The sequence below is a fragment of the Suncus etruscus genome, chromosome 5, assembly GCF_024139225.1.
Source record: "Suncus etruscus isolate mSunEtr1 chromosome 5, mSunEtr1.pri.cur, whole genome shotgun sequence".
Lineage (NCBI taxonomy): Eukaryota > Metazoa > Chordata > Mammalia > Eulipotyphla > Soricidae > Suncus > Suncus etruscus.
The window spans coordinates 50,369,717-50,384,905 of NC_064852.1; the positions used below are offsets into that span (position 1 = coordinate 50,369,717).

At 37.5% G+C, this 15,189-nt stretch overlaps 1 protein-coding gene across 3 annotated transcripts in view; it reads left to right on the forward strand.

Annotated features, from left to right (window-relative positions):
- FMNL2 (formin like 2) overlaps positions 1 to 15,189 on the forward strand; it is a 350,132-nt gene that overhangs the window by 259,218 nt on the left and 75,725 nt on the right. For 2 of the 3 annotated variants that reach the window (XM_049773056.1, XM_049773057.1), the window contains exon 6: positions 1,231 to 1,383. In XM_049773056.1, coding sequence (XP_049629013.1) covers positions 1,231 to 1,383 — 153 coding nt within the window. Of the gene's footprint in view, positions 1 to 1,230; positions 1,384 to 4,073; positions 4,185 to 15,189 lie in introns of all 3 variants that reach the window. The other variant, XM_049773055.1, reaches the window with a different exon arrangement.

The window sequence follows — 15,189 nt, forward strand, 5'->3', positions numbered from 1 at the left end:
TTCAGACTTTTCATACCCAATGTATATTATTACTGTTCAGAAGATATGAACTGCTCTCTATTTATAGTAATGTCTGATCAGATGTTTTCATGAATAGAAGCAATTGATAAAATGTTTTATTGGAAAAGCAGACTATTGAATTGGTCAGGAAATATGCATGGTACACAAAGTCTGTCTGTTAAAGAAATTTGTTCCTAAAATTACCCAAGAATGAGCAACTTAACTTGCCATCTATTCTAACTTGGTTAACATGAGTAATAACCTCAAAAAAAAAAAAAAAGGCAAAAGAAACAACAATCCTACTTTAAAGAACACCACTCTGGGAAGAGATTTCAAAATCAAAGCAAATCCATAACTTTGTGAGTAATGTATCACATATGGTTGGAAAAGCATACTTGCCAGCACACTAGGAGAAAATGCGCAGTGAAAATTGATGGGTAGGAATAAATTAGTATAAGTCTAACATACTGACTTGGTAAAGCAAAATGAAGACAGCTGTAACATCTTCTGTCTCTCCCCAATCAACTATTATAGTTTTCACAATTGTAAGTTCAATAAGCCTTGTATTAAAATACAAGTAATATATTACTATTTGATTTTTTTGTTTGTTTGTTTTTTGGTTTTTGGGCCACACTCAGAGTGCTCAAGGGTTACTCCTGGCTCTCTGCTCAGAAATCGCTCCTGGCAGGCACAGGATCACCATATGGGATGCCAGGATTCGAACCACCATTGGTCCTGGGTTACAAGGCAATCACCCTACCGCTGTGCTCTCTCTCTGGCCCCCACTATTTGATTTTTTGACTTTTGTCTTACTATTCTTTTTGCCCAGGACAATTATTGCTGTTCATTATTTTCTAAGCTAACATTGAGTTCATGGAAATTCCCTTTTTGTTCTGTCATTCTTATCATGAGAATCAGACCCAGTGATAAATGGAGGTCATCAGGACTACACTTGGGAGTGTTGAAGTCTTATGTAGTGCCCTTGATTAAAATGAGAGCTTTTCACATGCAAGAAGTTACGTGCTTTCCTACTGTACCATATCCCCCAGCTTGCATGGAGATTCTTTTGTATTTACATTTTAGTTTTCTTATCTGAAATGACTTCCCATAGTAAGAGACAGATGTGTGACAGTGGAGGGATGGGGGAGAACGGGGAGCGGTTAGGCCCATATGTGTATTTGTGTGAATGTGAGATTTGAGGTTTTCAGTGACATTTCTCTTTCATTTCAGTTTCGACTTTGAGAATGTGGAGAGCACTATAGAGAGCTCTGTGGAAAAATCCAAGCCCTGGAGTAGATCCATTGAGGACCTACACAGAGGGAGCAACCTGCCTTCACCTGTGGGCAACAGTGTTACCCGCTCTGGAAGGCATTCTGCCCTAAGGTGAGTTTCGTTTAGACAGAAAGTCAGGGTACTTTCTGTAGTGGGATACACTGGTACCGTCCAGCTTTCTCTCCTCTGATTGTGGCCCTTCTGCAGCCCAGCTTCCCATGTGCTGCTGCATTTTTAGTAATTCCAAGTGAATGTGTTTTTGTGAGTCCATCGCTTAAGCCATCCTTCATATAGTTCTAATAGTTTCCAGGGGGCAATTGGGGCACACCTATCTTTATTCATTGTGGAAAGAGAAAATTGACCCAATAGGACAGTCATTTCCATAAGCAAATAAGCTTCCAATTTCAAGTAAACTTGTGATTTAGGCCCTGTTTCCTGGGTGACCTTCATGGTCAGATTTGTGACTCTCAAGAACTTAATACCCTCTTCTTACCCTCATTCTTCCCTTCTTCCCCCCCAGCACTCCTCAGGGATGTGTTCTGTGAAACTCTTCTTGGCCACAGCAGTGATACCTTTCATTACTAAGATGCCTTTGTTTTAGATTTGGGGTGTGCGTGTGTGGCCACATCTGGCTATGTTCAGGGGCTTCTCCTAACTCAGTAATTAGAAATTACTCCTGGTAATATTGTGGGACTATATAGGATCTAGGAATCAAACAAGCACCCTATCTGCTGTACTATTGTTCTGGCCCCTACTGAGATGACTTTATACAGTGTTCATTTAGTTAGATGCACCTATCTTTTATTTACTGCAAATGGCATAAAATGTAACTTGGATGAAATACAACAATGCTGAAGGAAGACATGTTGTCCGCCTATGCCACCTAGTGGGTATGGTATCATCAATGTTGTTCATTCGCTTGTACCTACAGTCATTCATTAACTAAGAAGTACTCATGAACTTTTGTGATTTATCAGGCACTTCAATTCAAGTTAATCTCCATGGATGGACATATTAAAATCTGCCTTTCAAGATAGAGATATCAAGAGAAAATTGTCTGTGTTCTGGGGGATAACATTTTTTATTAATCGGGTCCTTATTTCCAAATGTGGCTTATCTTTAAAGCTTGAAATTTTTTCTCTCACTTATTTCAGACTTGATATGACAAATGGATATTGCTAGTGTAAGAATTTAAGGTCAAAGCTATATTTGGTCACATGTCACTTTATTTTCTTTGAATATGAGGTTCTGAGACCTGTAATATTTAGCTTTTTAATTACCGTTTGTTTTTTGACTTGGATTTTGTTTATGAAAAATCACTGTATATTAAATTTAGTTCTGTTGAAGGTTTTGATGCTTGAGTAAGAGTCTCTCAATCAACTATTCATAGTTTTCTTGTTTAGAAATGCTGAAATGTTAATGGGCTTATAATGAATTCACTAATAATAATGAGCATTGTTTCAGTTTGTCTCTGGTATTTGCAATAGGCTAGGGTTATGTAACCTGCTAGTTTGCACCAACTTAACATATAGACAGGGGAATATTTGGATGCATTTGGATGCTGAATAAAGCCAACTTGCCTGAAGAATTCTCTTATCACTTTGGCACTTGAATGGAAGTTCTCGCCATTAGTGTCATGTAATTGTATGTGAGGAATTTAATTGACAAAAAACATAGCAATTTGCTTTCCCATTATGTCTTCCTTGAAAGTGTTTGGCAAGCTACCATTTAATAATGATCCACTTGTCTGCTTGGTTAATTCATTATGCATATTTTTGACTTATTAAAAATTATTAAAGACTCAAAAACAAAGGGGGAAAGAGTAGCTTAATCCCCTCAAAAGTGAACAGTTGTATGATGGTGGACAAATTGAATTTTTGTTGATAAGCTTAAATTAATATATATATCTTGCTTTCAGTGATATAATTCAGAAACTTATATAGTAATATAATGTGTTACTGTTAAAAAATGGAATAGGCCAAAGTAATTATTCACAGTGGCTCATACTCTAGTCAGATACATTAAAAAATAACAAATGAAGTATTGAGAAAATCTTTTTCTGGTAGAATGGAAACAAGAAAAATAGAGAAACATCTTACCTGAGGGTAATTGTCAACTTTGACCCTGGAAGGCCTAGCACAAAGACTTCAATGTCTAACTTGTTAGAAAATGGAACCAAGAGTATAGACAGAACCATGAGGAATGTTATCTGAAAACTCAGAAACTAACATTTCTGGTTGGCAGGTATACTCAAATATGACTAACCAAGAAACCACCATCACATTCTTCTGTTTTTGTTGTTCGGACAGTTTCAAGCTCAGGAAGAGAAATTGGAATTTCCTTGAACTGTCTCTCTTGGGTTCTAGTAATTACATGGGTTCAAAATCATCATGGTACTTATTTTCATTCCACTAATTGACCAGATTCTTGCTTTGTTTTTAAGCAGTGTTTATTAATCCTATTCCAGTCTATGGTTCATGGATCTGTGCCTGGATTCTCATTCTGTATTTGGTCATTTGATAGTATTGGTGACATAAAAACAGCAATCAGAGCACAGGCATGTGGTCCATGTTGCTTTTCATATGCCCAAAGAATGTTTACATTTTTTTTCTCTTCCTCCTCCTTCCTCTCTCCCTTTTCTTTCTGTGCTCCCCACCCTGCCTTTCCATTTCAACTTTCTTTTTGTTGCTTTTTTCATTCTGTCATTTCAATTTTGATTGTTGTCTACTACTCTACTCCGTCCTTTCTCCTCCTGTTTCTTCTTCCTCTGGTTCCATTCATGTGTCTTACACCTCCACCAGATTGGTTTCTCTGCCTGAGTATCTTCAGTTCAATTGCCACGTCTCTCCCTGTTGCCTCTGGAGCAGCTTCAGTTTACACACTGATGATGAGGCTTCAAACCGGACAACCTCGTAAGTTATGGATGAAAAAGATACCCACAAGAGCTCGTGGCACATGGTGGCAGTATATTGTGGCTGCTCTCCATGTTATAATATGATAACCTTGTGACTTGGTGTCACCATGCTGGACTGGGATACAAAACATTGCCTTTGAAGATTGATAGGCTCTGTTATCATATTATGTTCACTCATTTTAAGAACTTGAACCTTTATGGTATATTAACCATGCAGGCTATAAGTGGTTTTGGGTTTTTTTGAAATAGAAAAAATTTTAATTTGTGATCTGAAGAGATAATTTTGTTACTTTAGTAACTTGGTTTAGTTAGAATATGTCTTCCTACTTACTTCCTTACTTCCTTAGTTAATCTTGAGATTAACTAATCATATTTCTTTTGACAAAGAGGATTGGGTGACACTTTGAAAAAGAATGAGAATTTGAGAAATTTGGAATACTTTATAAATGGTGCTTGATTAAAGAAAGACCAGTGCTCTAAAATCCAAGGTTTATGAAGGTTTCTTTTGCTGTTGACTCATATCCTCTTTGTTCATAAACTTGATTTGGAAACATTCTATGATTTGATAATCATTTTGAATTATATTACCTATCAGATTTTCTATTAACATACATTTGTCATCTTGACAAATGGCAAAAATAAAGTTGATGTCAGTGCAGTAACAGTCTGACAGACTGTACTGGGATTCTTTCAGTTAAGAAATATTTTTGTTAATGTGGCTACAGATCTGGCTAAATATACTGTAAAATATATGTATACTAGGCCAATAATGATAATCTTTCATTCAGATGGAAGGGAAATTAAGTTTGAAGCTTTAAGGACATCCCAGTTCATATTATTAGGTTTAAATGAACTGCTTGCAGTGAACACTGTTAAATTGGCCAACGAAACAAAGAAAAGAGGGGAGAAAAAAGTGTTGTTCAAAAAAAAATTAAAAGAAACAAATTCAGGTCTTCAGCTTCAAGTTCTTTATTTTACTGTCTTTGTTAGTGCAAATGGTAAATTTGTTGTTACAGTTTCTTTTTTATTTTATTTACTGTGATTTAATTATTTAATTTTCAGCCATTCAATGTTCCCCATATCTAGTCCCATTTCCCAGTGTCCCCATCCTTCCACTACTGACACCAGATTCCTCCTACCCCACAGCCTGACTTCTTGACAATTACATTTTTAAGTTTATTTATTTATTTATTTATTTATTTATTTATTTATTTATTTATTTGGATCACACCTGGCAGCACTCAGGGGTCACTCCTGGCTCCACGCTCAAAAATCGCTCCTGGCAGGCTCGGGGGACCAAAAGGGAGGCCAGAATTCGAACCAATGATCTTTTACATGAAAGGCAAACACCTTACCTCCATGCTATCTCTCCTGCCCCAGTTTTATTGTTGTATTTTATATTGGATCTGTGGTTTAGGGATATATATAGATACTTTGTCCCTATAAATGTTGGAAGTTTTAAGGAGTGTTTTGTTTATTGTACATAAGCAATACTTCGTCATTTCCCACTTTGAGACTGACTTTACGTGTTTGGGTATACCCATCTTGTTGGGTCTTTTGTCCGAGGGAAAACTGGCATATTGTTGGAGAACAAACCTGACCGTGTTGACTCTGTTTTATAGATTTTTTAGATTGATGGTGGTGAAGAGCCAGGGTCCTGTTCTGGGATTAAATGTAAATCGCTGTAAAGAGCCAGGCTCCTGTAAATGAGTAGTCAGTAACTGTTAGCTAGCTGGGATTGAGGAAAACCTTGACGATGATTCAGCAATATCTATTACATGCTTCATTGTGAAAGTTGCTTTGCTAAGGGCTTAGGATACAGATTTCTAGTAAATTTTTTTGTATATGACTTGTGACTGACGAAGAAGTTTTTTTTCACATATCCTTGTGAGTTTGTGAACTTTTGAGAAAGTATTCAAAAATTTTTATCTTTGTTTTATAGATGTACAAACTGAGGCCCAGAAAAATTATATATAACATTTATATGTAGAAGTTACATATATATATTTATATATCAAAGTTATATATTTATAGATAGCAAAGGACAGAACCAAGAATTAGAATCAAAGTCTTCTGATTTCTTTCTGTTCTATAAGTATTTTTATCCACAATTTGACCAAGATGGTGTATACAATAGACCCACCAGCAGTGACGCCTTTCTCCTGCTGTCCAGCCTTGTCTCAACCCAGACTTACACACATAATCTATTTTGTTGATCAAAGACATCAGTAACATAAACAGTCAACATGTTTTGTATGCTATCTGTATTACATGTTATTCCTTCCAATAAAGTAAGCAGCAGAGATGAGATGGAAATATTATTAAGAAAATTATTAGAGAGGCTAGAGTAATAGTACAGCAAGTAGGCCTTGATGTGCCTGACATGGGTTGGATTCCCAGCACCCAAAATGCCCCCCTGAACCTTGCTACACATGATTACTGAGCCCAGAGCAAGGAGTAAGTTCTATCAGATGTGGCTCCTCCTCAAAAAAAAAAACTGTTAGGAAGAGAAAATTGATTTTTTTTCTTACTGATACTATAAATTTGCATCCTATGTTGATAAGAGAATCTGCCACTGGGCTGGAATGATAATACAGTGGGCACAATACTTGCTTTGCATGCCACCAACTTTGCTTCCATTTGATTCCTTGAGCACGGTCCAGGAGTGATCACTGAATGTGGAGCCATTAAGTGGGCCTTGAACATTGCTAGATGTGACCCCAAAACCAAAAGAAAAGAAAATATACCATTATTGGTAGGCCCATCCAGTTGAAACTTTCGTTTAAGGGTCAGTTATATTTGTTTGTATATACTTGTGCCTATGCTTGATAATTGAGTGGGTGTGGGTGTGGGTGGGTGTGGGTGTGTGTATGGGTGGGTGGGTGGGGGGTGGGTGTGGGTGTGGGTGTGGGTGTGTGTAGCAACAAAACAAGTGATAGAGAACCTAAGACACTCAAATAAAAAAATTATCTAGGGAAGACTCATGAGACACAGACTGGAGGTATAGTGAAAATGAGTAGTTCTTGGAGGAGTGACTCTATAGATGGAGTGCAGGAAGAATACAGGACTGATCCTGACTGTGGTGAGACTGCCCATTGTGCTTTGGAAGCAATGATAGTCTGTCTGGATGTAGTTTCCAGATACCTTCTGCTGAAGTTCAGCTATGGAATGCTGGCAGTGATTTTCGATGGCTTATGGGATAATTTGGGATGAACTTAGAAGTGTTTGCATGTAAAGGTCACAGGAGGGAGATGGAACTTTTTTACATAGAGAAGTCCTGATATATTAGTTACTCAATAGCAAATGCCTTTGACAAAGGAATTCAACAAAACATCAGAAAACTCAAAGTATAGCTTTTTCTGTTCATCAAATAGGTTGGTAACCTCTTTAATTCACTTAATTTATTCAAAACAAATAAACTGAAACCTATGATTTTTACACATTCAGAGATCCCATTTTACCTATTGTCTGATCCTGAGAGAGTGATGAATAGAAACTTTAAATAAGGGTCTAAGAGATGGTCAAGTGCTCCTGGGATCTATCCCCAGCACTATATATGCTCCTTGAAGTCTGGGTATGGCTGCAATACCAAAGCAAAGAAAACAGCAATGATGAAAGTTAAAAAAAATTTTAAAGTCATTAAAGACCACAAAGGAAAATGACCAATTAGGAAATTTGCATACTTCTGCCTCCCTCCACTTTTTTCTTTTTCCCCATAGTTTCCTTTCTCTTTTCCCCTCACATCTCCACTTTTCTTCTTTTTCTGCTTGTATTTAACTATCTAGCTTCGACTCTTTCAGTGCTGTTTCTTTTGGCTATAGAGACAGTCAGAAAGTGCTTAGCTCGTAATTTTTTTTTTTTAGCAACATGTACTTTATGAGTTTAATTGATAGAAAAAATATGTCTAAGTGATGTCATGTCTGAAGGGTAAGAGGAAATCTAATACCCCAGACCTTGGTAAAGTTCTATTAGCTGAGACCTTGGAACTATTAAAGATGAGAATAATGATGCCAAATTATGTGACATACCTAGTTGGTTTTGCATTCCAGTTCAATTGAAGCCTTACATTTCCAGAGAGTTCTAATTACGTCTCCTGATTTATTGATAGATCATATGGTAACTGGATAGCTAGACTCTGAAAAGAAATATATTCTTTTTTTGTTGCAGCTAGGACCTAGATATTACAACTCTCACAAACATTGACAGGAACCTACACCAAAGATTTTTGAAATATCTTTTTGACAGACTCTGGAAAATCTTGGTCAGGCCAGCTCAAGAAACATTTATTCAAGATTTTACAGTAAAATATGTGTGTGATTAAATGTGTGAGGAAGTCAGGTATACAGTCATACTAAATAGAGGACCAGAGTGATAGCACAGCAGTAGGGCATTTGCCTTGTGTATTGCTGACCTGGGATGGACCTGTCAATCCCTGGCATCCCATATGGTTCCTGAGCCTGCCAGGAGCAATTTCTGAGCTCAGAGCCAGGAGTAAACCCTGAGCATTGCTGGGTGTGGCCCAAAAACCAAAAATTAACTAATTAATTAATTAATGAAAAACAATTTTACAAAATAATACGTCTAAATGTCCAAAAATAAATATATGTTAAAATACTAGCTAGGTAATTAGACTAATTTCAAGACTATCTTAGTGCTTGATGTAGGTGTAGTTCTTTGCAAATCCAGCTTTTGAACACATTCCACTTTTGCTCAAGAATGGTGGTCTTTGTCTTGTACTTCCAGATTGATCATACTGCTCATCACTCATTCTTGGTTTATTGGTAATTTTTTTTCTTTTTTGTTTGTTCTTGGGTCCACCTAACCAGTTGAGTAGCATAGACCTTACTTATTCTTATCAGGCTCACTCCTGCTATTGCTCATGGAACCATATGTGGTTCTGGGGATCAAATTGGGATTAATAAAAGGCAAACTGGATGTATGAAAGGCAAAGATCATATCTGTTCTATGTCTTAAACCCCAATTTCTTATTTAAGGCTGAATAATAAACCATTGTACATATCTTACCACTCCCCCCCCCCTTTTTTTTTTTTTTTTTGGTTTTTGGCATTGCTCAGGGGTTACTCCTGGCTGTCTGCTCAGAAATAGCTCCTGGCAGGCACGGGGGACCATATGGGACACTGGGATTTGAACCAACCACCTTTGGTCCTGGATCGGCCGTTTGCAAGGCAAACGCCGCTGTGCTATCTCTCCGGGCCCACTTTTCCCCCTTTTCAATAACTTCATTTTGCTATCATTTAAAGCTGAAAATGAGTCATAAGACTAAGGTAAAGAGATAGTACAGATGGTAAGGTACTTACTTGCCTTACATGTGGCCAAGCTTGGTTAAATTCATTGTACACATTGTACATGATCCCTGAGGTATCATTCCTGGGACTCAGGATGATTTTCTCCTCTGGGAATTTTCTCTTTGTAGTTGGACACCCAAAACCCTAAAGTTCTGCTCATCCATCCTGGAAAAGAAACACTCAAATGGTCCATTGACATTGAATCACATTCCCTCCCTATATACTTCACACTGAGTCAATCCATGGGAATCTGAGAGATTCTACCTGTCCTGATATAGAAGAAAAAGTGGGTTGTTTTAGGATCTCCACAGTATTGATCCATCCAAATGAAAGAATTGTTCACATTATTCTGAATGAATGCACTAGGCACAGAATAATGTTGGAATGCCTATTTTGGACTGGCTGGCAGGGAATATGGTGACCAGGAAACATCCATTGCTCTCATCCATTGAGAAACCTGGCAGAAAGTACCAGAATCAACCATTTCAGTTTGATGAAATTGAAAAGAATTTGCAGCAACATGGAGATTTGCTTTTTAGGAAAAGTGACTGACTCTCAGAATAGCTTTGTGGAATTTTTTGGTTTTGTTTTGTTTAGAGACCACACCCAGTGATACACAAGGGTTACTCCTTGTTCTACACTCTTGAATTATTCCTGGCAGTGATGAGGGAACAAAATGGGATGCCAAGAATAAAACTTGGCTTGGCCATATGCAAAGTAAACTCCCTACCCACTGTACTATTGCTCTAGTCTCAGCTCTTTGGGATTTTAATAGACCCTATTCCCAGCTGTATTTGTCTACTTCTGAAATCAACAATCCTAGTGAAAAATGTCCCCCACCCCAACCAGCTGAGGGGTGCAGCCTAAAGCTAAAACTCTTTATAAGACCCTCTTCTCCTTAAATTTTTCTTCCTAGATAAATAAGATGTGCTATAAGATTTGAAAAGTGGTAGTAAAGAAGCCAATTTTAATTCCAGTTGAAAGAGCATGCACCATTAGCTGTTGACAGAATCTGGTTTCATGTGAGACATAGGACTCAGGACAGGACCAAAACCCATCTATCTCAGGAGAGTTAGGAGACCTTGAGAAAGCTATAGTGCTACCTCTTATAGCTACCTTTTTAATGTATTGTAGTGACTGGGAGGGACAGTTCCTGGTCTGTTTTTGCTCAGATAGTTTCTGCTTTATGTTGTTTTATAATAGCTTCAGGAAGAAAATATACTTGATGCAGTCTGTAACTTAACTCTTGCCAGTGGTATTAATTTACTACTAGAAGCACCCATAACTCCTACTGAGTCACTAACTTAATCCCTGTAAAATCAGATCTTTGCAGAAAGTATTCATATAGCTAAGCCAATATAACCTATAGTTGTGAAGACTCATTGAAGAAGAGTAATTGTGAAGTCATTGTGAAGAGTAATTGAGCTTGCAGGGTTGTAGCAGAGAATTGGAGGAAGACCACTTTATCTACCCATCTCAACATAGGCCTGAGCAATATTACTGCAATGTGCCTTGGACGTGGCTGACCCTGTTTCCTTCCCCTGGCATCCCATAAGGTTCCTTGAGCACTTCTAGGAGTGATTCTTGAATGCAGAGTCAGGAGTAACCCTGAGTTTTGGTAGATGTGACCCAAGAAACAAAAACAGAATAGATGCTTTATTTCCTCTGAGATAAGGCACAAGACAAAAATGCTCACTCTTATCACTGTTATTCAATGTAGTGCTAGAAGTCCTTTTCACAGAAACTAGCCAAAGGAAAGGAAAGGGTCTCAAATTTGAAAAGAAGTCAGATTATCATTGTTAACAGATGCCTTATTATTATACATAGAAAACCTTAGAGACTCCACTAAAAATTAGAAATTGTAGACAAATATAAAGTGCCTGGCTACAAAATCAATACATAGAAAACTTGTTGCATTTTTATGTGTAAATAATAATAGGTATATAAGAAAGAAAATACGTATATAAGAATCCTATTTATAGTATCAGGAAATTAACAGAAAAGGAGAAAACATTTTTCAAAAGAAGTTCTAAATCACTGTTAAAAAGCATAGAAAATACAGGAAGTGGAAAAATACACATGTTTATAGATTGGAAGAATTAACAACATTAAAATGACCATTTGATTCAAAGCACCAAACAGATTTAAAGCAATTTGCATTAAAAAAATTCCCCTGGCATTCTTGAGGGGTTTGATACAAATACTGTTAAAACTTTCTGAATAGATAAAGCAATCCAGAGAGAGAGAAGGAAGATAGAAGTGATTGTATCTCTTAATTTTAAATAGTTCTATAAAGCTGTAAAATAAAAACAATATGGTACTGGTAGAAAAACCTTTTGTTTGTTTGTTTTTGTTTTGGGGCCACACCTGGTGACACTCAGGGGTTTCTCCTGGCTATGCGCTCAGAACTCGCTCCTGGCTTGGGGGACCCTGTGGGACCCCGGGGATTGAACCCAGGTCTGTCCTGGGTCAGCCGCATGCAAGGCAAATGCCCTACCACTGCACTATTGCATCAGCCCCAAAAAAGCCAATTTTAATTTTAATTTTAGGTCAAGGTAATAGAATTAAGTCCCAGAGATAAACCTCAGATGTTTGGAGACTTAAACTATGTTTGGGACATGCAGTGTTACAAAGAAATAGTGCTGAGAAGACTGGTGAGCCACATGCAAAAAAGAAATATTATAAAAGTCTAAAACTATATCTTGTACTATATACAGATATTAATTCAAAATATATTAAAATGCTCAAGTTTTTAAAAATTATATTCATTTAAAGAAAATGCATCACATAATTGACATAGTGATCATAATACATTTGTTTCCAGATAACTGAAAGCAAAGTTATTTAAAAGATGGAAAGAAAAAAAAATAAAATGGAGAAGAGGGGAGTAAAAGAAAGAAAAGAAGAAAAAGTACAGTAGCAAGCTAATTTGTAAAAATTACCGTATTATCAATGATGTGATTAATACAATGGCAGAAAGTTTAGTAAGCTCTTGTTATATGTCCAGTCTGTTAAATTGGAGTGTTTCTTTAAGGATGACAGCCTCAAATAAATGAAGTTGTTCATAAATTTAAAGCTGTGATACCGCGAATTTTAGGGGACATATACATAACTGCAGGGTCTCCAGGAAGAAAGCCTGGTTCTAATATTGCAAATGCATTTGTGGGCATTTGTGGTTAAAGCTGCCAGACTTTCCCAGAAGAAAAAAGATGCAGGGAAGGGTGCCTGCACTTGTTCCCCCCAAAAGCATTGGTGACATCAGCCTAAAGTGTGATCAGATCAGCATCCCAACAGGGAATCATAGTGATTCACAGGGTCAGTAATGAGGCTGACCAGTGGGAAATCGTTGTGGGTTATGGAGGCAGCAAGCATGGCTTTGGCTGGTTGAGGGTCTGGCTCACCCTCTCCTCCTGATAAGACCAGGTTTGTGCTGCATGGACCAGTGTAGCCATAATCTTTCATGGCTCGGTTTACATTTCATTGAGAATAAGGGCAAGTCTATGGAGCTGACCCAGTTCAAACATCAAAGTTCTCAATTTTAGATCCAATTCTATAAAATATATCAGAAGCACATCGACAGAACATTCCATGATCATGACTTCAAGAGACATCTTTAATGATTCAGTGCCAACTGACGAACAGAAGCAAAAATGAACAAATATAACAAAATTATATTAAACTAAAACATTTTTTTATTTTTATTTTTTTTGGTATTGAGTCACACCCGGTGGCGCTGGGGGTGGGGGGTGGCATTCAGGGGCAACTCCTAATTCTGTGCTCAGAAATTGTGCCTGGCAGGCTTGCTGGACTATATGGGATGCTGAGAGTCTAACCATTGTCAGTCCTGAATCTGCTGTGTGCAAGACAAATGCCGTACCGCTATGCTATCTCTCCGGCCCCTAAACTACAATTTCTAAACTGAAATAATGATTAACATTAAGAGATGCCCTGTTAAATCGGTAAAACATACTACACACCATTTATTCTGGAAAAAGAATAATATACAAGATTATAAAGCACTCCTAAAACTCAACAATGAAACAACCATGTCATCAAAAAAATGAGGAGGTGCCTGAGTGCAGCGAATAAAGCATTTGCCTGGCATGCAGCTGACCTGGATTTGATCCTCAGCAGCTATTTGAGCACCACCAAAAACTGATTCCTGAGCTAGGAGTAAGCTGTGATCACCACAGGGTGTGACCAAAAACAAATAAATTAACAAACAAAAATTGAGTATGGAGCTGGAGAGAGAAATCTCAGTGGGGTGAATGCATGCTTTGCACGTGGCTTGCATCACATTAGTAGGCTCAGCAAAATAATTATTTTTCATCCTGCCTCTGTGCAAAGCAAGTGCCCAATTTGCAGTACTATTACTCTGACCTCCTTATCTTTCTTTCGATTGTTTTTTTTTTTTAAGATGAGATTGAAAGTGATTTTTGTTTTTAATCTGATGGTTTCTGGGTGTGGTTTTTTTTTTTTTTTTTTTGGTTTTTGGGCCACACCCAGCTGTGCTCAGGGGTTACTCCTGGCTGTCTGCTCAGAAATAGCTCCTGGCAGGCACGGGGGACCATATGGGACACCGGGATTCGAACCAACCACCTTTGGTCCTGGATCGGCTGCTTGCAAGGCAAACGCTGCTGTGCTATCTCTCCGGGCCCGGTTTTTTTTTTTTTTTTTTTAAATAATATCTTAATTTAAGCACCATGATTACAAACATGTTTGTAGTTGGGTTTTAGTCAATGTTCCTAATAAACATTTTTTAGACAAATAGGTCAATTCAGTGTGCTTCTCAGTACTTGGATCTGGGAGATGTCTGAAAATTATACTAATCACAGTCTTGAAATATTTAATTAACTAAATTCAGGAAGGAATGCCTACATTTTATCTGTGCTGTGTTTCTGTCACTGACCTTTATAAAAAATATAGTCAACAACTTTTGAAATTTGCTCTTGTTTTAGGTTTGACTTTATAGGAAGAGTTTATCTGTGCTTTTTCATTGAAGCAGATTTTAAGGCACCTAATGAAGTGTTACTTTTCTTGCTAAATGTTACGTTGTCACTTCCTTATGACATACGAATTCTAGGAACTCTCTGATAGGTATAGTAATGTAGTCTCTAAAATGTATCCTAACTGTGAAATATCTTATTCTGGTGAAATATCATGCTTTTCTTTAAATTTAAACTGCCTTACCAGGCTTTGGGAAAGGCCCAGGATGTGGAACAGTTCATGACTTCAGAACAATATTACAGACAAATATAAAGATGCTAAGTAGTGAGTGAGTTTCACACTTTTCACACATGAGGACCAGCACTGACTTTGCCAGTCATATATTTGAAAATCACTGCTGGGAATGAGTCAGGTTCGTCAGTGGTTTTTAATTCTACACACCTTGAGATCTGGCTCCGGTTTGTGGACCAGTTGTTGAAAATCACAAGTGTAAATGATCTGTTCTAGGCTTATTACTCTGTGAAGTAGGTATAACTGAGACCATAATAGGAAGGTAAAATTGGAACAGTTGTTCGATAATCTACATAAAAATTAACTTCCTGGGGCCTGAACAATAGTACAGTGGGTAGGACATTTGCTTGCATGTGGCCAACCTGGGTTTCATCTCCAGCTTCCCATACAGTCTGAGTCTGCCAGGAGTGATTTCTGAATGCAGAGCCAGAAGTAACCCCTGACCATTGCTGTATGTGA